Source organism: Canis lupus, chromosome 26 (assembly GCF_048164855.1).
Source record: "Canis lupus baileyi chromosome 26, mCanLup2.hap1, whole genome shotgun sequence".
Lineage (NCBI taxonomy): Eukaryota > Metazoa > Chordata > Mammalia > Carnivora > Canidae > Canis > Canis lupus.
In genome coordinates this window covers 9,038,525-9,062,554 of record NC_132863.1, presented here as the reverse complement: position 1 = coordinate 9,062,554, position 24,030 = coordinate 9,038,525, and the positions used below count along the sequence as shown (strand labels likewise).

The window sequence follows — 24,030 nt, the reverse complement described above, 5'->3', positions numbered from 1 at the left end:
TTAAATTCCATGAATTTAATGTTAATTTCTGCTATTCTCCTTTATCCTGCTCACATGAAGTATCCTTGGAATATCCTTCAGCCATGGAGAATACTGCCCTTTCAGTTGGCCAGCTTAAGGACCTTATCTTGCTAAGGATCATTTGCTTAAGTGCCATAAGTGCACATTTCTAGGCAGGGGGAGTTGACTTCTTAATGAGATACAGCTAGCTATCCAAACCACTAAGTGATTTTAAAGAAATCATTATTAATGCTAATGCAGAGCCCATAAGGTTAGAGTCAGCATATGAGGTTCGGCGGGAGGGAGGGGGCTTTAATTGGATCTTCATTTCTGATTTTAGTCTTGTCAGGTTTTCTGGAGGTCTTAGGTCCAGCAGCTGGATGCAGCTATTAAAGTCACATTCGATGGCCCCAGGATACTAAGTCACTTAGGTTAGAATGATGGGCTTGGGAAACTGCTCTCCATTTCCTAATACCAGAGTGCTGAAATCATGGGGGATTGCTGCATGGAATGGTTCCATCATGTGTCTTGCCAGACATTGGTGAACATGCTGGCTTCAGTTCAGATCTCATACTCAGGCATGCTGGTCTCTAAGACAGGTCTCTAACCAGGCCATTAAGTGCTGCCTTTCCCCTGTACCACCTCTTCTCTTCATACAACTAGAAATGCTGGAGGGACTTTTAAGAATGCAGCTGACATTAGTGAAGAGCTACTTGGGAGAAATAACTGTCAAAAAAAAAAAAAAAATGCTAGTGACTGGTAGTGAATAACAATCTGAATACCAAAAACCAGTGAGGTGCTGGCAAACGGACTCTCTGCATGGAGGAAACCCCAATTTGGGGTGTTTACAATTTCATTAGTGTAAATACACCCACCAGCATGGTGTTCAAGCTATCAAACATGAGGTCAATGAATGTGGGAATTGAGGAGAGATAGGTATAGTCAGCTGGCTTACGTCAGCCCCAGCATACATCTCCTGAGCCAGATTTTAACTGAGCACATACCTTGTGCCAATCACTCAATATACATGAACTCATTTAAAATATGCAACTCTAGGAGCCATGGATTGTTATTACACAAGACTTAAGAGAAATTAGTTCTCTGGCTTAAATAGCAGAGCTATTAGTTTGTCTGACCCCAAAGCTCATACCCTTATACTCCTGTCCCTAGACTCTAAGTATAGGCAGGAGCATCTCAGGTGGTGTGAGACAAGGCCATCCTCAAAGTGAGGCTCTGCCTCCATGGAGAATGATAGACTGGCTGAAATGCTTAGGATTCTCTTTAAGGCCTTTATTAGTTTCTTTAATCCTAGCTTAGAAAAGGTTTCCTCATGTCCTTCCATTCCCAAGACCATGCATTGTTGAAATGCGCCTGAACAAGAGATAGAAAATCAACAGCTACCTAGGCAATTCAGCTACATAAGAGAGAGGAGCACAGTTGAGTTCTCCAAGTGGCAAAGCTATGCTCATGGCAAAGCTCCAGGTCTCCATCTTCTGCCAGAAAGAGAGGCAACATAGACAATATGATATGCTGTTAAGGAGAAGAATGGGGTAGTTTGGAGGAATGTTCCTTCATCTTCCCTAGATCAAGAGGGAGAGTTGTTTCTGCTGAGCCACAGTATAAACCTGGGCACAAAGGCCATGTGTATCAATGACTTTCATTCAAGTGCCCCCATGGGTGTTAAGAAATGATACTAATGTTGTAGATGACTTCATAATTAACATGTATCCATGCCCACCCACTACCCAAGGAGGGCCCTGTCACTCTTTGCAAAAATGAAGCACTAGTCTTTTGGGGTACTTATCTCAAAATGTAGACAAATAGAGACAAATAGGTGTCTTTCAGAGATGTCTCACCAATTCTCCAAAAATTCCTATTCAGGTTGGGAAATCAGGTTAACTACCAAAAACTCACTTTCAGAAAATGTTGTTTTGGGTTTGACTCCCCAGCATTGGAAACCCTCCTCTTAGTCCCCGTTGCAGATGATGCATCAGAGGCATCTTCCAGAGAGTCTTAGAGTCTTTCTTTTTCCAGAGAGATTGCAAGTATTGCTCTGCCCATTTTATGACTCCTTCTGAGCACAGCATCGGTGCTCAGTGAGCTGTTCCAAGCATCTCATTTCTGTTTTTGCTGAACCCATTCCGAATGGTCAACATTCATCTCACACCTGGTGACAGAAGTTTGAGGGAGTTGCTAATGTAATCATTGGCAGAATTTTTCACCCTGGCCATGGTAATGATCTTTGATGTGACTTACTTGCAACCACAGAAAGCCTAACTTAGTGCCCAAAAACCTTTGTAGTCCATAATGCCAAAGTTTTTAATAGCACATCTATCAAATGCAATTTTTTGTTCTGTTCATTTTTTAATAAATAGGAAAAGAAAAATGAGTCGCCATAGCTCTGCAGTGTAATTTTAGAATCCTGGCATAAGGCGACAGCTGCTAAGAGAGTAAGAATTAGGCATGGGCCCCATTATAACTTGGCCTTAAAGAAAGGCCTGGCTAAGGGAGGAATAAAACCGAATTGGAAATGAAATTCTCAAGACACTACTAGGTACCAGGGACACAAGAGAGATTAGGAAAGACAAATGTCCTTTTCTCAAGAAACTTAACATTCTTAGGAGGTGGGATGGAGAAGGGAGACCTACAATAAAAAAAAAGAAGGGGACAAGATAATTTCAGATACATCAAGTGATGTATTTGAGAGACATTTCCCTTGCAGGTACCCCTCCTATTAGGAATTCATGGAGGGCCTTTCTTGGGAGCTGAATTTGGTTTGAGATTAAAAGCTGAGAAGGAGATGGACATAGGAATGTATGTTTTTGGAGGAGAAAGGGAGAAGAACAGCAGATGTGATGATTCTAAGACATAAATCAGACTCGTAATGACCTAAGAACACACAAAGGCAGCCAATAAATCTGAAGCCAAAGCACAAATAGGAGATGAGGCAAGAGTAGCAGGTAGAGCCCAAGTGGCATGTTGTCTGGGAATTGGATTTGGATCTTATTCTAAGACCAATGGTATTTAAACAGGTGAGCAACAGGATCAGGTTTATATTTAAAAGATAACTCTGGCTGCTACATGGAGAATAGTTTCAGGGAGGTTAGAAAGCCAGAACTCTACTGTAGGAACTCAGGTGAGAGATGCTGTTGGTTTAGATTAGGGTGATGGTTGCAAAGGATGGACATCGTGGATGAATATGGGATGTTTTGGAACAGAGCTGATAGAACTTAACAGTTACCTTACTGGAAACGTGACTAAAAGGAAATATTAAGGACAATATCCCAGTTTGGGGGTTTGAATTCCTGGATAGATGGTGAGATGTGAAATACTGTGGAAAGAACAGGTTTGCAGACATCAAGAGTATTGTTCCAGCTGTGCTGTTTGAAATGCCTAATGGGATTATTTTACATAAATTTGAAATGCTTGGTGAGAGCCCAGTGAAGAGAAATCATTAGGGCTGGAGGAAGGGAGGCACCATGAAATCCCAGCCATGAAAGGACAATGGGGGAGGTGGTAGTTACAGGACCCAGGAGACAGAGAGGGTCATGTGGAAAAAGCCAACTAATTGGAGCTGTGACCTGAGATAGAGGGGTACAATAAGCCCTCGAAGGCTACTGGTAGCCTAGGAAGAAAGCCAGAAATTTCATGGGTATGTAGAGATCAGTCTCCCAGTGGAGCTGGGTGGAAGGTAGGGTAAAGGGTGGAGACTGGATCTGGAGGTGCAAGGAGAAGACATCCAGTCCAAATACCAAACAAGGTGCCACACAAGCAGCAGTTGAAGATATAAGCTCTGAGCTTAGTAGAGAGACCAGGACTGGAAATACAAATTAGTGCCTAGCAAAGTATCTATATCTGAAGGGGATGAATTTAGAGATACTTTTCCTAAAACTGTCTTCAGAATTTTTTTTCAGTCTTCAGAATTTAAATTATCAGCCTCCTTGGATAGACTTGGCCTGGGGGTATTGGGAAGCACTGAGAAATACGGGAAACAAGTTATTTTAATTGGGTCATCTAGAAGTTGTTTAGAATTTGGATGACTAAAGAAATCTGTTAAATAGAAGGAGGATAATTTCAAGCTCCACCCCACCTCTCCAAATGAGATGACACTACAGCTCATCTAGCCCTACTTTGAGGATTTAATAGAACAAAAGTGCATTTTGGCAACTGCCAGTTAATCTGTGAAGTTTTAAATCAAACTCCTATGAAGAAAAAAAAAATAATGATTTGGGGTTGCCTTATGGAGAATTTCTTTTAATTAAAATAAAGCATTTAAGATTTCACATATGTGTACATCATTAATTATGATCACAAGAAGATGTTTAAGCTGAAGCTTTAATGTCAATCTATGCATACTGGAGAGTCACAAGACTCTTGCCAAAATTCAGCTCAGCCAAAATGACAAGTGGATCTGTGATCAAGCTTCACTGTACATGTGGATTTACTGAGGAAAGAAAATAAGAACTTTAAACTTCAAAATAATTTTAAATATTTCTTATCTAACTAAGAATGTTTTAAATCTGTATTCTTCCAGAGGGGTTAGAGCCAAAAGGCCTATCTCCACCCCATAAGAAGAGCAAAGCAAAGAAGCCAGAATGTTCCAAAGACTCCAGTGAAGGTGAGTCCGGTTCCTCCTGTCTTTAAAAAATTACTCCATGAAAGGAAACTTCTGGTTAACTTTTAAATTAGATGTGTGCTCTCATGTTCAGATATTTCTAAGGGTTCAAAAATCACAGGAAAATTCTCTATCCTTTCCTAATATGTTTATTCCTCTCTGAATGTGACGACAAAATATCAGATTTAGGTTTAATTTTTAAAGGTAAAAACCAAGTTTGAAAAAAAAAATTGTTTTTTTCTTATGATGTATTTTCTGCTCCTGCAAAGCACTTACAAGTTCTGGGCTCCATCATTGCCTAAGGGTGAAGGTGGAGACCTGGGTGTGATGAACAGTGCGGGTAGCTAATGCCTTATCGGGATCCTTGGCTTTGTTCACAGACACATCCTGAGTCTAGGGTCTACCTGAGCAATGGGTGCTGGAGATGCTTCTGGTCTTTCATGTTCTCTTCTACTTTCTAGAAGCCAGTGTATCTTTACATTAAATGGACAGGTTCCACTGGGCTCAGTTTTCTGAGAAATAAAGCCAGTCTTTGGCTTACTTACAACACTATGCCACCTACAAGATATTCAAATTTTTCTTTTAAAATGTAGATCGGGTATTTTTTTTTAAGGGAGCCCGTAACTTCTGGAGAATATATGAACTTCTTCTTCTTTTTTTTAAGATTTTATTTATTTATTCATGAGAGACACAGAGAGAGAGAGAGAGAGAGAGAGGCAGAGACACAGGCAGAGGGAGAAGCAAGCCCCATGCAGGGAGCCCAACGTGGGACTCGATCCTGGGTCTCCAGGATCACGTCCTGGGCTGAAGGCCGCGCTAAACCGCGGAGCCACTGGGGCTGCCTGAATGTATGAACTTCCTAAAGGAAAACATATTTATGCTTTTTAGTTTCTTGCGTTGGATCCTCACTTCATCCACTGTGAAATGGAGAGCATGATAATACTGGCCGTGTCAGCTGGGGTCTTTGGGAAAGAAGATGCCAGGATGAAATAGAAGTGCAGGAAATGTGTGGGGTGGGGAAGCCTTGAAGACTGAAGGGAGGAGAAGCAGGGGGAGGTGAAGGAGAGAAGGAAGAAAAATTAGTAGGAAGAGCCCCGTGTGCAGTACAGTCTGAGAAAGTCTGGGGAGGCCCAGAGCAGACTGGCCATCACAGTGGGCCTGCACTGGGCAGGAAGGGCCCTGCTCCAAGATCCCCTTCCTCCAGCTCACTTGCTGGCTGCAAACAGCTTGGGGGGAAAGTGGCCTCGGTGTGAACATGATACTGCAGTTGTTCCCCCAAAGTGTGGACACTGTGGCCAGTGGACACTGTCAGCTAACTTCATTCCCAGCAGCACATTCTCCCTTGAAGGGAGATCCTGACCATCTCTCATCCATGACAGCACAGCATCTGCATGAGTGTCAAAGTTCCGACTGATAAGTAATGACCTGCCTGCACCCTAGCCTGGGTTCAGACCAACTGAGAAGGCAAAGCTGTAAGAAAGTTTGAAACCAAAAACATTAGCTTTGTTACTAGTGAGGTTAGATTAGAACATCCGGTGGCCCTGCCCCCAGGTGGGCTTCCTAATGCTGGACTTCACTCCTGAATATGACAGATGTAACCTCTGGCCTCTCAGGAGCAAGTATCATTGTCCTTGGTGTTATGGGTACCTGGATGGAGGCTACCCTGGTGAGCTTATTGTATGAAAAAGACCAGACCAGGACATGCCCTCTCTGTACAGGTGGATCTGAGAGAGACTCGAGATGGGACTATTTCTTTCCCCAGGCTTGGATAAATGAGGGGATGAGGAGAAAGGCACAGCAGTAAACGCTCTCTGCCCTTTGGTTGAGGAGTGACACATAAACATTCCCAACTAACAGTAAACAATAGAAATGATTTGCATAAAATGCCTAGCACAGGTCCGGCACTCATAATGGCTATTAGAATTGCCACCATAATCAGCACCATGAGAGGGTGCACATTGCCCTGATTCCCTTAAATGTGCTTAAGAGCTTAGAATCATTCACAGAGAACACTTTGAACCATGGAGAAGGCCGGCAGCATTAACTGGCCTTTGGCCCTAAGAGAGTAGATGGGATTTTCACCTTCTACTCTAATGAAGTCATATCTTGGACAGTCTCTTCAGGCCATGATTGGAAAATGGGTTAAGGGCAAAACAATAATCGCCTTTTCCTTGGAGACACCCTACCTCACCCAGTGGTTCCCATCAAATGTCCAACTCACATCAAGGGTTGCTTTCCAGAGCCTGCACCTGTGGTCATTTTGAGTGTCACATGGTGAGGGATGAACTACAGCAGTTCTGCTCCATAAAGGAATAAAGGTATTCCTCCCAGTTATTCCTTCAGATGACTACAAACTTCTTTTGCCTCCTAAATAATTTGCTTTGTTTGGGAATATCATTCCATAATCTCAAGATGAATAGATAATATGGTTTTACCTTACCCAAATATGTGGCCTCAGAATATGCTCTGAGGCACCAAAGTGCCATCACTGTGGATTAGTTACCAAGGACATTCTGTCTGTGGCATCTTGGTGAAACCTAAATGTTAGCCACTCTATAGAGACACGGGAATTGTGTGTTTGTTCCTAAAATGACTTTTGGGACAAGAAAGGAAAAATGGCTGGGAAAATGGTAGGAAAGGGAGTATAATTTCACATGCTAGTGGTAGATGACTCTAGAATAGGCACTCATTATTCATCGATGCTTCTATTTTGACAAAACAAACTATGTCTTGGATTCATGTTTCATATGTTTCACCTCCTCTCCTGATTCAAAGAGTTACAATCTTGGACTGGTAAAGAGTGACAATTCTTTCCCACTATTCAAACGGAATATTATATCCCTGGGTGGAGGGGTAATACACATCATGCTCCTTCTCTGTGGTAGGCTTCCCATTTCTAGAGTTATCAGTCCTTTTCCAACGTGGTCATTATATATATATATGTATATATATATATATATATATACATATATATATATATACACACACACACACATATATGATGCATATATATATATATATATAATGAGAAAGTCTGATATACTTACAGATAAAAGTATCTGATATAAGTATCTGATATACTTATATATAGTAAAAGAAGCTTCTGGTATTTTTATTTATAGATCACTTGGCTTAATTCCTCATCACTTGGCCTCATCTTACTTCTCCCTATCTTTGGGTTCCCAGGCCTGATCCTAACCCTTATGGGTGCTTCTGCTTACCTCAGTTTACCTTACAATATCCATTCTCAGACAGGATGGATAATAGAGAGTTGAGTTGGAACACAAACTCACCTAGATTTTTCTGGCATATATAACCATAATAACTGTATTTTGATCCAGAAGAATTTTACGAACATATGGAAAGTTATTTCATTCTACAGATCTGTTTTAAAGTAGACTGCAAATGGTTTTTTAATGCGCCCAAGGTCTATGCAGCTTGTTAATGTCAGAATCTCTTCTTTTTTTTCTAGAAACAACATAATTTTGCTAATCCTTTCCCCTTTCTCTCTTCTGGAAACTAGATCTCGTTTTATTGAAGGAGGCAATATTGCCATCATTGGAGCCTTGATCGAAAGCTGTAGTACTTAAGTAAATGTTTTACAAAGTACTAAACAACAAAATAAACAACTCCCACATGTACTTATTAGCATTTTTTGTATGGTGGACTTTTGGATATAGAGGGTTTTTTTTTTTTTATTGTTTCGATTTAACTCTTATGGACCAGAGTATACTTTGACTTGACCCACTGCAGCACCATGCCAGTAATGAAATGATTAGTAATTGCAGATTGGCTGGCATCTGATATAAATGATAAGCTATCAATGAGCTGGCAAATTATAGGCATAATTGTTGGAAAAGCACCTGGTGAATGGCAGTTCCAGCATTCTCAGGACCTTGGACCAATTTTTTTCTTACAAAAAAAATTCATTGAAAGAATATTATAGAAAACTTAGCACCATTAAGAAAACATGTTCCTCGCACTCTTTCCTCCATCTTTCACCAAGAAATCCTTTAGAAGTTCCTTTAGTGAAACTCTTCCAGGTTTTGTGTGAAATCATGATTATTTTGCTAGTTTTTTAAAGCAGTTTTTCTGGGTAAAAATTTTGAGTTGATGGTTATTTTCTTGCAGCATTTAAAGTTTTTCTCCCCATCTTACCAGTTCTGCAGTGGTTAGGAAGTAATAGCCCAGTCTAATTGTTTCTTTTTAGATTGTCTGTCTTTTCTTTCTGGCTCCACCAACAATCTGGTCTTTATCCTCTTTTGTCCCTCGGTTTCAGTATGATAACCTCAATGTGGGTTTCTCTTTATCCTTTTTCGGATTTGCTGTACTTCTTGGATATGGGAGTGGACATTTTTTTAGTAAAGTTCTGAAAATTTTTCTACTGTTGCCTCACCAGATACTACATCTCCACTACGTTCTATTCCTACTTTCTCTCTCTTTCATGACTCCTAAACTACATTTCTTATTGTTTTTTTTCTTTCTTTCTTTTCCCCCCACTATGTCTCTATCTCTCTTTTATGGTTTCTGGTTACTTTTTTTAAGCCTATCACTCAGTTTGCTAATTTTATTTAACTTTATTTAATCTGATTTCCATTGTTATCATCTTCAATTTTATATTATTTGGTTCTGTTTCAAATATAGCTGGCCATTCTTTATTTAATAACCACATAAAATATTGAAAAAAAATAATCTGTATCTGAAATTTCAGTATCTCCAGTCTGTTTGTATAAGTCAAATACTGTGGTTTATTGCTTTTGCAGATTCATGATTATGGTTATTTCCTCATATATTTTGTCTTTTTTACCGCCATGTTCTTTAGATTTTTATTTGTAGGGACTTTTTGAAGTTGGATTAATAGTTTATTTATTCACCCTTTGTTTCTGAGGTACCTGATGATACTGTTCATTTATGGATACCTTAAACTACATATTTGGCTTAGAGTTTTTTGTTTTGTTTTATTTGCTATTTGTCCTTAAGCCCACGTTAGTAAATATATAAGATTAGGAAATCTCAACAGAGACTTTTCTCCTCCTCTCCAACCAATGCTGAGACAGGAGAATTTCCTTCTATACCCAGGACAAAAGTACCAGGTCCTGTGCCTCACATGTGTGGCTCATTCAAACCCAAGCTCCAGCTAGCAGTTATCAAAGAGTATACCTGTCTGCATCACCAACATCACCTGGAAACTTGTTAGAACTACAATTTCTAGAGGCCTCATCTCAGGCCTTCTGAATCAGAAATGCTGAGCTAGGGCTCAGTAATCCGTGTTTTTAAAAGCTCTCCAGATATTCACATGCATGCTCAAGTTTGAGAACCACGATTCTAGAGTCTAGACCATCTGGGTATTGGCAAATGTCTCAATCAAACAATAATTTCAGTGCTTGTTTACCAATCTTGATTAAATCTCCTTCATCATTTCTGGCTTATAAGGAGTTCCTTTACAAAAGCACCAGTTCAGCCACGTATTCAAGAATTAGAGAATCTAATTCTGTCTACGTAGGTAGATAGACAGACAGACAGACAGGACAAATGATTGGTAGATAGTAAATACCTACAAATATATATATGAAAATAGATACATACAGGGGCACCTGGGTGGCTCAGTTGGGTAAGCATATGCCTTCAGCTCAGGTCATAATCTCAGGGTCCTAGGATTTGGCCCAGCCTCAGACTCTCTACCCAGCAGGGAGTCTGCTTCTCCCTCTCTCTCTGCCCCTCCCCTCACTGTGCTTGCTCTCTTTCTCTGTCAAATAAATAGAATCTTTAAAATATATATATATATATATGTATATATATATTCATACATACATACCTATATATATGTATGTATATACATACCTACATATGTAATACAAAGTTTGGAAAGATATATATCAAATTGATCTCAGGAATTATCTTAGAGGAATGGAGAAGAGGCAGAGGCAGATTTGGGAGAGTTCGATGTTCAGCTTTCTAAATTTGTGCATAATTGAAAAAATATATATGGTGAGAATTGTTTTATATTTGTAAAACAAAAATACGTTTTATTTTCATTTAAAAACTAGAGACGTTATGCTTCTAAGATTCACTAGCAAATATAGACAGTAATTTTCTCCAAACATTCATCTTCAAAGCCCTCAGTGGCTTTAGGTAATGAATGCTATTTTTTCCACTATATTTTTCACAGAAGCACTAGCACTTTGGCTCTCACTCTACAATTGCCTCTACATAGAATATTCAACAAGCCTACATGGGATGCACATTCTTCAGGAACCTGAGCCCTTGCAATGCTAAATCATGCAGCCCTATCCTGCACTTTAAAAATTAATGACTTCTTTTGTCAGATGAAATTACATTTGGAAACTAGAAAGCACTATACAAGTTTGAAGGACTTAATGTTGCTATTAGAGGTATTATTATTATTGTCTTGACTAAAATAAATTTTTCCAAACACATGAACCGTTGGCAGAATGTGCTCCGTATTTCCTAAGAGGCAGAATTTTCTCTCTGCCCTATTATTTTGCCTGCATATTAACATATCATGTGACATTCTGCTTTGTGAGTGGCTGGACAGAAGGGACATACTATCTTTCAGAATGCCATGCGGTAGTTCATGCATTATATTCATAAGCATGATCTTTAATTTAATTTTTTGATAAGTGCAGTGAAGGGTAAAATCAGGCAGTCATAATTTTGACTTAGCCATCACTCAAATGAGCTTAGTGATTGACCAGCTTAAAAAAAAAAAAAAAAAAAAAGAAGCAGAAATGAGCAAAAGTGGCTTTCTCATGAAGAAAAGCTTTGTTTTATACTCCAGACCTTAAAATACCAGGAATTTAAGCAAAATGTAAAATTTCCATGGTGGAAATCAGAATATAATAAAAGTTCATGTTACCATCCTGCTTTAATTATACTCTTTATGTTCTGTATGATTCAGGGCCATTTGGAGCTATCCCCCTGCTGCAAATTAGGAGAAGGACCCACTAGTCACGCTCTCCACATTCATCCATTAAACAGAGCTGTGGTTCTAACCACAGAGTCCTGTTTCAGTTAGTATTAGGGTTTTAAATGGGGCTCACAGAATACATTGAGGCATTTTCCATAGTGAGAAGGACAAACCTACCTGGTCAGAGTAACCAAAGGTCCTGTGTGACCCAGAATGATCCCTGTGTATGCCTGTTGTCACTGACATATGATTGGCAATATTCCCTTTCACTCTTGGGGGAGTCCTGGCTTGGGCAACAACATATATGGACCCTCCTACTCGTGGAGAAAAAACAGTTTAGCATAAGTGTGGACAGAGCTCTTGACTGTACAAGTTCCTCCTTACTTTGGCAGTTTTTCTAACCTAAAAGTCAGATTCCTCATTATTAAATGAAGGGGAAAAAGACCTACCCTGTGGGAGTGTGGGAGATTTAAACAAGATTATGGTGGAAACTGTGTGGCACAATCTCTGGACAGATGAGCCAGTCAGTCTAAGCATATTGAATGGAAACGGGAAGAGCTCCCTCCCATCAAAAACTCACCCACCTTGTTTAGTAATGCTTGAAATTTCTTTCAATATGAACAAAAGACTTGCAAATAGAGAAAAGACTAAAAATGCATTGACTGAATCTCCTCTCACTAGGTGTTTTTCCTCTTCTCTCTCCCTTAGGCTCACTAACTTTCCACTCTCCTGACCAACCACATTAATTCCTGTCCTAAATGAACTTTCACTCAATTTACCTTCTCCCTCCTGATCTCAATTCTTTTTTTTTTAAGATTTTATTTTTAAGTAATCTGTACACCCAACGTGGGGTTCGAACTCACAATCCCGAGATCAAGAGTTGCATGTTCCACCCACTGAGCCAGCCAGGCACCTCTCAATTATTTTTATCTTCAAGTCAAGCTTCCTGAGAAACTGGTCTATCTCCTATATTTACACAACTTCCTTCCTCAAAGATTTCTTAGCCTCTCCTTCCTGCCTCTGAAACGTCATGGTGGGTACCAGGTTCGATCAAGGGCATGAAGGAAGAGGTGGTTCTCTGGTATTTCTGTAAGATGTTGGAAGCAAGGATCTCTCTTCTGAGGCTCAATCTTGTTCAAACTGCCTGTGGTCTTGTTCTCCTGGATGAGTATCTCACAAACTGTGGTCAATGGAGCCCCATGGGTGGGCCCTAAAGCCCATTCAGAGGATCTGCAAGGCCAAAACGAATTTCACATGGAGCTGTATTCTCAGAAGTCTCCATTCACATGAAATACAATGGAGCTGTGCAAAGTAGTGGTGTCACAGAGACACCCCAGAGCATTCTTCCTCCAACCACATCAGCATAGCTCCCCACCACCCAGGTGCCACTTTTCTAAGCAGTAATTCCACATATTTTTGTTAGATACCCACTATCTGACAGTATAGGTGCTGTTCTAGGCATTGACAATGCACACACATGTGCACACACACACACACCCTTTTGCAGGGCTTATATTCTAGGGTATGTGGGGGGTGATAGTTGATGAGTTTTTTAATTAATTTTTTTACCTTTTAAAGACTTTATTTATTCATGAGAAACACACACAGAGAGAGAGGCAGAGACACAGGCAGAGGGAGAAGCAGGCTCCATGCAGGGAGCCTGATGGGGGACTTGATCTCCAGGATCATGCCCTGGGCTGAAGGTGGCGCTAAACCTCTGAGCCACCTGGGCTGCCCTAGTTGATGGTTTTAAAAATATTTTAATTCTTACTTATTTTATTAAATTTTTATTCAATATTTTTAAGTCCATCAACTACCACCCCCCACATACCCCATAGTAAGCCAAATGGTGACATATGCAGTATTGTTTATCTATTGCTGCCTGAAATTTTATCTCAAACCCAGCACTTTAAACAACAACAGCATTTGTTATATTGGACTTTCTGTGGGTCAGGAATTGAGATTGGCTTACCTTGATGGTTCTGGGTCAGAATATCCCATGACAGTGTATGACATTCTAGGTCATAAAAGTCTAGGTTGTAAAAAAGTATGACTTTTGCCTGGATGTCTCTTGGATTACTCACTCTGGGGTAAGGTAGCCATGTCCTGAGGAGGGACACCCCACCAGACTGTGAGAAGGTATACATGGCAAGAAACTAAGGCATGCTGCCAACAGCAAACACCAATCTACAACTCTTTTGAATGAGGCATCCTGGTTAGAATCAGATTTCCTAGCCCCAGGCAAGTCCTCAGAGGCCTGCCGACCTGGCTGACTGATTTTGACAACTACTGCATGAGAAACTCCAAGCCAAGTATCATGCAGAAAAAAAAACAGCCAAAGAAGAGGAGATAGGGAATGCCTCTGTTTGTATAACTTGGTGGCAGGGAAGAGTCTTAGAAGAGAGATGGTTTAAGATTTCAAATATGCTGGACCTCAATGATTCTGAAGTTGATATTTGAGAAGAAACCTGAAGAACATATAAGAATAAGCTGAGCAGCTTAGTGGAAAGAGAGCATTCCAGTAGAGGAAATAGCAAGCCCCAAAGCCCTAATGAGAGGTCTGACTTATTACTCTCAGAAAAGCAAGGCCAATGTGAATCACTGGAGAGGTCATTGAGGGCTGATCTCCTGGAGGGGTGGGTCTCACACTTGAGTACGCATCACCTCAGGGCTTATTAAACTGTATTTAAAGCCAGTCTCTGATTCAGACCATCCAGGGTCCCCAGGAATTTGCAGTCCTAATAATTCCACAGATGATGCTGGCGTCCTGGGCTGAAGATCCCACTTTGACAATCGGTGCTGAGGGCCCAGTGGGCCACTGTAAGAATTTAAGCTTTGTCTCTGAGTGAAGATGGAACTAAAATGTTCCAGAGAAGGGACATAATCCTCTGGTTGTTGTGTTGAGAATGGCAGGGGGAGGGGGTGGTACTAAGGTCAGAAACAGGGACATATTCTATTGGGGCAAGGGAGATACTGGTGGCTTGTCCCAAGTGGTAGTGGATGGAAAGTGGGAGAATTCATCTGATTCTGGGCATCCCTTAATGGTAAAGCCAACAGAATTCACTGGCATTAGATGTGGCATCTGAAAGAAAGAAGGAGGAGTCAAGGACGAATTTTTTTTTTTTTTATGTTCTCCACAACTACAGAATCTAGAATAGAAGTTGTACCCTGCTTCCACTTAATTCAAACTTTCCAAGAAAAAGAATTCTTATTCCTACCCTCCATCATGTCTGTCCAGGTATTTCTTGCTCCCTGTATCCAAGGAAGGCCATATTAGCCCATCTTGGGGCGAATTTTCCAGTCAAGCAAAAGGAAAATATTCAGGCATGAAGAAATGCTCATCAATAACAAAAAAAGAGAGACAACATAAGTGTGTTAACGAAGAAGACAACTCACAGGAGATTATTTTCAATGCTTTAGATACTAGGGATTCCAATATGTTCTCTCCCAACAAGAGGTGTTTTATTATTGTTGTTATTTTATTTACTTTCAGCCAGTAATTTCCCAGTTAATGGATGATGGTTGTCATTTATGATGAAAGCAAGAAAGAAAGTAAAGAAGAAAAGAAAGTAGGATGGGAGGCAGAGAAAAAAGGGGAATTATGGCTGTAAACTTGGGGAAAGAGCCCTGCATGAGGAACCACTATACCTGAATTCTATTTTCAACCCTTAGGCACAGGATCAAACCCTTCACCTAATATCCCTAATGTCCCCTCTAAATATCAAATTTCGTAATTCTACATAACTATCAGATTCATGAAAATTGATTCTTTATGAGTTCACTCCTTCATGCCCAGTAAATATTTTCATCCTTAATCTAAAAGCTTTGAATCATGGGTTTTAATAACCAGATAGGCCTCTGAGAACATCTCATTTCACAGATGGAGAAACTTTCTTTTAAAAGTCCTCTAGAATTGTTTAGAGGACTCGCATGAAAGGTGATCCTAAATGAGCTGCTAAAAACCAAAGGGAAAGAGCAGTTTATCAGGCCATCTACACTGGTTCTTTTAATAATATTTTTTTAAGTTTCTTTAAGTCTTATAGGTGTGTGTGAGTAATTCAGACTATTATGTTTCACTTATATGCCTATTTTGATTTCCAGAAATGAGGAGAAAGAATGCATTTGTTTTGTTGAAGACTTGGTCCCTGGGATTATAGAGCTAAAACATTAGAGTGATTTTTTTTTTTTTTTCAGTGCTGGCACCATGCCGAGAGGACATTTGATGGCTTATAATATTAGATACTAATTTTTCAACAGAGAAAGGTTTGATTTGGTTTTGTCTTTACGGAGAACTATTGCTATTTGAGCAGTGTTGGGTTTTCACATTAGGATTTTGCCATTATATTTCAAAATTTCAATTTTCTACTGTAACAAAGTTGTGCTTTCCTACAATACCAGAGAGAGCCTTAAAACCATCCACCTATGCTGGAATTACCTGGATGTGCAGCACGCTCTCCTAATATCTTGCTCAAGCAGACCTCTTCACTCCCAACTCTTGCCACTCCAGAGCCATCAGAGGCAGTCTGATGAAATGACTCCATCTCCAGGGAGTGCCCTGCTCGAGGAATGACACACAGAAAAAGAGGGTACTCTATTCTCCTTGGACAAAAAAGCTAGCAGATCACTTGAATCATTTCTCAATTCTCTATCCTGAGAATTCCCCATTGATCTCTAATAATCTGTGCTGCTGGCAGAAAGAAAGTAGATACAGATTTGGGAGGAAAGGGGTGGAAGGATGAGGTGAAAGGCTCTAGAATGTGGGGTGAGATGGAGGCGGTTTTGCTGATGTCTGCTACTCTCAGGGGATCTTCTTATTCCTTCAGTCTAAGTTGCCACTTACGGTGAATGCTAAAAATGTGGATTCTTGCCCTCGATCCCAGGCTTCTATCAAATCAGAAAGCTGCATTTTAACACGACACAGCGCATCTCTGGAGCACCAATTTTTTTTATACTTGATTTTTATTTTAGACAATCTCAAACTGAGAGCAAATTTGCAAATACACTAAAAAGAACCATTTTCTTCCTGAACCACTCAGGAGCAAGTTACATATCTGATGTCCCTTACCCCCAAATATTTTACTGTACATTTTCTGTACACATAGCAAGCCTTCCTATGTGAGAAGAATAAAAAGATCAAAATCAAAACATGGACATTGATACATTGCTACCTTTAATTTTCAGACCCTATTTAAGTTTTGCCAATCTCCCCAATGATGTCTTTTGTAATTAAACGTCCAGTTCAAAATCTCATGTCTGATTTTGTTGTCCCACCTCTACTCTTCTGCCTCCAGTTTGGAGGCATTCCTAAGTCTCCATTTGACCTTACTGACCCTAACACTTTTGAAGACTGCAGGCCGGTTACATTGTACATGTTCCCAGTTTGAGTTTGTCTCGTGATTTTTCATGATTGGTGGATAAGTTATGCACCTTTGCAGAACTATCATGGAGGTGATACTGTGCTCTTCTCATGGCATACTATAAGGCATCCATGATTTCATGATTTCAGTTTGGCCCATTACTGATAATGTTCACTTCACCTGATTAAAGTAGTATCCATAAGGTTTCTCAACTGTATAGCTACTCTTTTTTCTACAGTTAATGCATATGTTATGGGGAGATATGTTGAAAGTATGTAAAATATCCCATTCTTCATCAGTCTTTCATTGTATTCATTTATTTTAATATTCATTTATTATTCATTATTTTTATCAGTCTTTCATTGTATTCATTCATTTTTTTCATTGTATTATTTATTTTTTTTCATTGTATTCATTTTTATTTTTTCATTGTATTCATTTATTCATTGTATTCATTAATATCACTCATGATATTCTATTCTATTCAATGGATTATAATTGGTTACTATCAAAGGCCCCTTTAAGGTGGCTTCAGTGATCTTTTGACATGTTCCCGTCGTTCTCTGAGCACTTTCTTACTTTCTGGTCAACCAGATGCTCAACTTCATTGTATACTTTCCCTGCCCCAGTCATGACATCAGCCATTTCTTCAAGGAGCTTTGGCTCCTTTCAGTGCAGAATAGTATTTAGAAGCCAGATCTGGGTGCTAAGTGTGTGGATCACAATTTGAGAGACATTATCTAAAATAGAATGATGAGATTATCTTGATGGTTAAGTGTGAGGAACCAGCTGACGGGATCAAGCCCTCTCCATGACTTCCTCCAATTACCAAAATGGTGTTCCTATGCACCTTACATTACAGCCGTGCCCAAGATAATATTGCTCATTTTTTTGGTTAAACCTTCTAGACTACAGCCCAGCATGGTTACAGATAGTGGGCTAATTAGCTGGTAACTAGTATTTCAAAAAGCAAGAGATTACTGGTGATCATGATACAACAAAAAGACCGTTATTTCAGGTTGTTAATCAACTGCCTAAACCAGTGTTAATCCAGCTTCCTCAGCAGCCCTGAGGAAGACATTAGACATTATGTCTAATTAATGTCTAATTAATGTCTAATTCTAGACATTAGAATTTTCTGGGGAACTTTTAAAAATCCTATTCCTGTGTCCCACCTCCAGACCACTTAAGTCCAATCTCTAGCAGAGGAACCCAGGTAACAGAATTTTTTTGTTTCAGGCAACAGTATTCTTTAAGTACCTTGGCTGAACCTCATGTGCAGTGAAGGTTGGTCATCCCATTTCCTGAGAATCTGGTCCAGGATCACAGATGCTTTCAATGCCAAAAGTAATTGGCCCGCCTGTATTGATCAGTCACTGAGACAGCACTATTAGCATTTCTAGACATCTGAGTGGCCCTTTAGCTACATTTATGGTACACTCTTTATGTGCCAGACATTTTTCTAAGCACTTCACATTTAACTCATTTAATCTTTAGAATGATACACTCAAGCATGTGCAATGATATCCCCATTTTACAGATAAGGAAACTATGGCACAGAGAAGTGAAAAAATTGTAGAATATCCTCACATGGCTAGGAACTCTGGGAAAGGAGACTTGAAGGTAGTGCATTGCCAGACCAAATGCCAGCGCTTCTTAAACTTTGCTTTTGAGAACACAAAGTTCTTTTAGTGTTTGATTTCAGAGTCATCTAGAGGGTTAAGAAAGAACACGGAGGCCCAGGCTCATTGAAGAAGGATAGAGACTGGGCCTGTCTTACCAAGGCCTCCTGGGTTGTCCTCAGAACAGGGAATCCACAGGGGAGAGGTGGTATGAAGATGGTCAGAGGAAGGTATGAAACAGAAGGGCTTGACAGACAGGAAAGAAACAAAGGGCCCCAGTGACAGAGACATTGGAGTTCAGGGTAGATGTAAATTTGGGGCTAGAATAGGAAGAACTCTGAGGAGTTCAAGCAGAAGAGTCTGGACTTTATTTACTGATACCCGGCAGCCATGCTGGGCTTTGTCACCATCAAAGTAGACATGGGACTCCTTGTGTGAACCTAATATGAAACATACGGTGATGCTCTGTACATTAAAGCTAGATCCTAAAACTTAGACCCGGCAGAAAATCTTACCAAGACATTTTCTATTTAGCAAGTCATGGAAATAATGCATTTGATAGTAAGATCTATATGATCAGAAGACACACATTACCACTATTTCTGGTCAAAGCTATTGTACTACCCAATAGAGACACAGACATATGCTTTGTGTATCAGTAGAGCAGGGGCATCAAAAGTAAATGAGAAATACTTTGATTAATCATCCAGAATATTATAATCAGATAATTTAAAGAGTGGTTTTCTTTTGAAACACATATGGCCACAGCCAGGTTAAAATACAGTGTGTGTGTGTGTGTGTGTGTGTGTATTTTTTAAATTTTATTTTAATATGAGGATAGGGGAGGAACACCAAAATCTGTTTGGTGTTTAGGATTTCTGAAAGTCTTAGTTCCTCCCTGTTGTCAGATTTGACTCGTTCATTGTGTAATACCAAATTAATACATAAGCAACAATGTAGGTATACCCTAGAGTTGTAATTGTGGATAGTCATTTTGCTAATTTTCCCCATCCGTTGTTCTGCTAAATAGGTGGTCTCCCCAGATCACACATACTAACTACCATTTGTCCCTGTGCATAGATGCAGAGATGTAAAGGGTAGTGATCAGGAATAGTTTTAACAAGGCCTGTGTGCTCACTTGCTAAGGCGCTACATTGACTGGACCTCCTGCCCATGAGCTTCAGGCTGCTTAGCCAATGCCTTAATTCTATTTTTCATTGCCATACTCCCTAAAGGAGCTGTCTTAGGACATTCTTTCCTAAGTCTCTCTTGCAAATTTAGTACCACAAATTTGCTGTTTATCTGTTTATATACTATGGCCTTTTGGAGGTTTCTTTTGCCCCTGCCAGGAACAAATGTTTGCCCCACATTGAGAAAGCATGGCCTGCATCAGTGAAGGTGTTTACAGAAGATTGGAGAGTGGGGGAAACATAAACGAGTACAGCGTTTATTCTCTTGGACCTTCGCTGGCAGACAGAAATAGCTGCGTTCCTCCACCAAGGCCACACCACTTGCAGGTGGCCCTCTGCACCATCAGCTCTCGCTTGGTTTCAGCTAACCAACCACTCCCACCCTCCTCTCAGGCCTGGAGATGGTAATGGCTCCCTTCTGTTGTTCTCCCCTATGGGAGTCTCACTGTCCTTTATTCCTTCCCTTGATTCTGTGCACATCTTTTAAAATATTGTTAACCCCCTCATACCGTCTGAAAGTGCCCCTGCTTCCTGCTGGCACTTCTGTTGGCCTTTTCCAGTTGGAATTCCTATTGCCTTGTTGACCAAGCCTCCACAACACAGTACCATTTCAACCACACATTCTGTCTTTTATTATTTTCTCCTCCCTTTGGAAGTCTTGCTCTCCTCTCACTACTTACTTAGCAACAATGCTGACTCTTTGAAATGCACTCTTGTGGTGGTTGTTCAGTTTTCTTCATCTTACTTTTCCCCTTGCTGTTGCATCTTCATTGGTTTTGCGTGAGATTTATGCTTGGATATTAAGCCATGGAATATTAAGCGCTTGCATGCTTGAAGTTTCTCCTCCTGAGTTTTGCAAACACCAAATCACCCTGATGGGCAGGCTCCTGAATACTTTTCCCTCATAAGTTTGTGCTCTCAATGGGCAAGAGGGAAAAATGTCTGTTCCAGGTACTATGGCTGCATAACAAATTACCATAAAATTTATTGGCTTAACATGATGACATTTATTCTGTCCACAAATCTGCTCAGTGGGGATAGCTTGTTTATAACTCCATTCAGCATCGGCTAGAGTAGCTTGGAAATTGGGAGATGGAATCATCAAATGTTTGCTCACTCACTTTCTGGAGCCCTGGGCTGAGGAGATTCAAATAATAGGAGGCTGGAATAATTGGGGTTCCTTGGGCATCTTTCTAGCTTGATGTAGTCCCTCCATGTGATCTACCTGAACCTGAGGAGCTTCACTGCATTCTTAGACAATTGACTTAGAGCTCCCAAGGTGCATATCTCTAAGCAAGAGCCAATTGGAATTCATATCTGTGGCCTAGTCTCAAAAGCTATATAGTGTCATTTTAACCACATTCTCATCATAATCACATCAGCTGAGACACTTAACAGTCCTTCCAGGCTCAAGGGGAGAGTACAAGGACCCTACCTCTTGATGGAGAGATTATTAATGTCTCATAAAATATATATATGTGGAATGGGACGATCTGCTCAGTACCCATTATACATATATACATACATAAAATTTCACTTTTAAAACTTTGTGGAATGAGATTCTGAAGAAAATACTGGAGACTACTAATGGAAAGCAACCACAGATAGGAAGATATTAATATGGAAGTCTTAATATTTATTAATACCTATTTTATATAATCACATGGGGCTTAGGATTCAAGAATGGGGATATCAAGAATGAGTACAGTTGAGGGAATAAAAATTCTGGATTCCTGCCTGATTAACTTTAGCAAGTCTCTGATTTCTGTCAAATGAAAAATTTAATCTCTATGATCTTGATGGGCTCCTCCAGAGCCCCTAGTTCCATGAAAGGTTGAAGTTCAGTTATGCCATCGTATACTCACCATTTCTGTTTCCTGTTTAAAATTACTCTCCTACAAAATTTGCTGACTCTAAATTCTGTTGCTTTTGCTGAGCAGACAGTCACACTCTGCTGTCTATGCAGCTCTACTAAATCAAGTGTGAGCTTCAAGTCCTCGATGGCACCATGTGTTATTTCAAGAGTTATTCTTCCTTTGTGTATGAAAATTTGCATTTTGAATGTGTGCCAACAGAGGAGCAATAGGAAATTGGGGATTGTACTGTAGCCAGCCGAGTCAAAGGATATATATATATATATATATATATATATATATATATATATATATCTGGAAGTCTTCTCTAAGAGACAGTTTTGATGGTAGATAAGGGTATAAAAATGCTAAATCCTCAGGGTGGGGGATGTAAAAGAAATGGAAAGTAGACTAAAAGGCAATTCTAGAATTGCCTATGAAGTTCTCTCTAGAAAGTATCTTCATATATGTGATGATACACTCAGTGGGCACTTTCTGGTGATGATCACAGCAGAGTTCTACATGTCTGAGACTCTGAAATGGTGACCACTACATGTGGTCGCACAAGCCAGTTCTTGAGTATCACAGTGAATTTGCAGGGAAGTGTTGGCACTACCTTTAAATCCCACCTTGACCCTGGTAGGTGTAGAGAGAAGCTGTAGCTCAGGGGCACCCAACCAGAGATAGTTGCCAAGAATGGGAAAGAAGCAGATCAAGTGAAAGTGCCTGGAGCAAGGATATTTAAAATGGAAATCAATGTGGTGGGAGATGTGATAAAACATCAGAAGGAGAATAAAGGCAGAAGGAAGGAAGGAAGGAAGGAAGGAAGGAAGGAAGGAAGGAAGGAAGGAAAGGAGGGAGGGAGGGAGGGAGGGAGGGAGGGAGGGAGGGAGGGAGGGGGGAAGGAAGGAGAGACAAGGCACTTTGTGATTATCTTTGGTGACTGGGATGTGACTTGGAGAAAGAGCTCCCACAGAAAATACAGAGAACTTCTACAAAGTAAGCAGTAACCTTAGTCTAAAAGAGAATGCATTGGAAGGCAACATGGAATTCAATTTTTTAAATTGGTGCATTCACTTTTTAATGGTCATTTCCACATTTCTAAATTGTTGGACAGTAGGTCAAAGGAATGCTCAAAGTACTGTTGATGACAGGCTTCCTTCAGTGGCAGCCCCAGGCAAGGGCGAAATTTGAGCTGCTGTTTACACTCAGAAATCCTTTGGATTGCCTGTTAACCTTTCTGTAGAAGCCTGCTGTTTATACACTGGCAGCCACAGGGCGTTGCTTCCTCTTTGGTGTTCAATTGCTGCCCAATTTCCTTATCTACCCCTCATTACTTAGTGAAGGTTGGGCTTTATCATCTGTGTGGATTTCTGGCCGCTTAGCCAGCTCCGAGTTTCCACAACTGGTGTCCTTCTGTGCTGTTTCTTCAGGTCAAGTTTTCTTTAGGATGCATTTTAGAAAAGTGGATCTTAGAAATAATGCAAGAGCCAGTTTGAGGGTGGAAGACATGATTTTGAAATTCAGACACTAATGTTAGGAGGCTGAATCTTGAGGTTTTACTTTTCAACTTTTTCATTGATACCTTACGGAGTTAGATTTCCGACCACTGAGTTGCACAGGAACAGGTTTGAAGCAGGCTGTCCACCAACCACAAGGGTTGGCAATCTGTAAAGCGTGATTGAAACACTATATCCCTCAACTACCTGCAGATGCCTTTAAAGGAGGCACTTGGTGTATAAACACGATGTTTACTGAGACAAGGAATGAAAAGCAAATGAAGTTCTGGAACAAAAGAGAGTGATGATTTCACATGAGTCTATCCTTCCGAATTTAATTAAATTATAATTAAAATATAATATTGCATAAAACTTAATTACATGACAGTGAGCATTTTCATACAGTAAGTAGAGAACATTTTCCGGTCCCGAAGTCAGTGGGGAAGCACCGTGCCACGGGTGGTGGCAGACAGGGCACAGCTTCCCGTGGCAGCCAGACTGGGGTTGAATTTCAACTCTCCCAACTTACTGAGCTCTGGACTCTAATAAATTCTTCTAAGCCTCAGTTTTCTCCTTTTGTAAAATAGGAGTAATAATCCTTACTTTCTGGGATTTGGGCAAGGATTAGAAGTAAAATGTATAAAAGAGTAAGCCTAAGGTCTGACATGTAAATATATAGTAAGCATCCCCCAGATGATAGCTGTTATCACTATTATTAATTATTCTAGGTGATAGATATTCAGTTTTCCTCTCCACAAGGAAAAAAAATCTAGATGCCTTTTTATTTATCTTTTTTTTTTAAAAGATTTTATTTATTTATTCATGAGAGATGCAGAGAGATAGGCAGAGACACAGGCAGAGGGAGAAGCTGGCTCCCTGCGGGGAATCTGATGCGGAACTTGATCCCAGGGACCCCATGAACATGGCCAAAGCCAAAGGCAGATGCTCAACCACTAAGCCACCCAG

The 24,030-nt window shown here is 40.2% G+C and overlaps 1 protein-coding gene across 4 annotated transcripts in view; it reads left to right on the top strand.

The window, feature by feature from the left end:
- Positions 1 to 24,030, top strand: part of MACROD2 (mono-ADP ribosylhydrolase 2) — a 1,923,575-nt gene that overhangs the window by 1,759,875 nt on the left and 139,670 nt on the right. For all 4 annotated transcript variants that reach the window (XM_072800037.1, XM_072800036.1, XM_072800035.1 and 1 more), the window contains exon 11: positions 4,535 to 4,618. In XM_072800037.1, the coding sequence (XP_072656138.1) occupies positions 4,535 to 4,618 (84 nt within the window). The remainder of the gene's footprint in view (positions 1 to 4,534; positions 4,619 to 24,030) is intronic.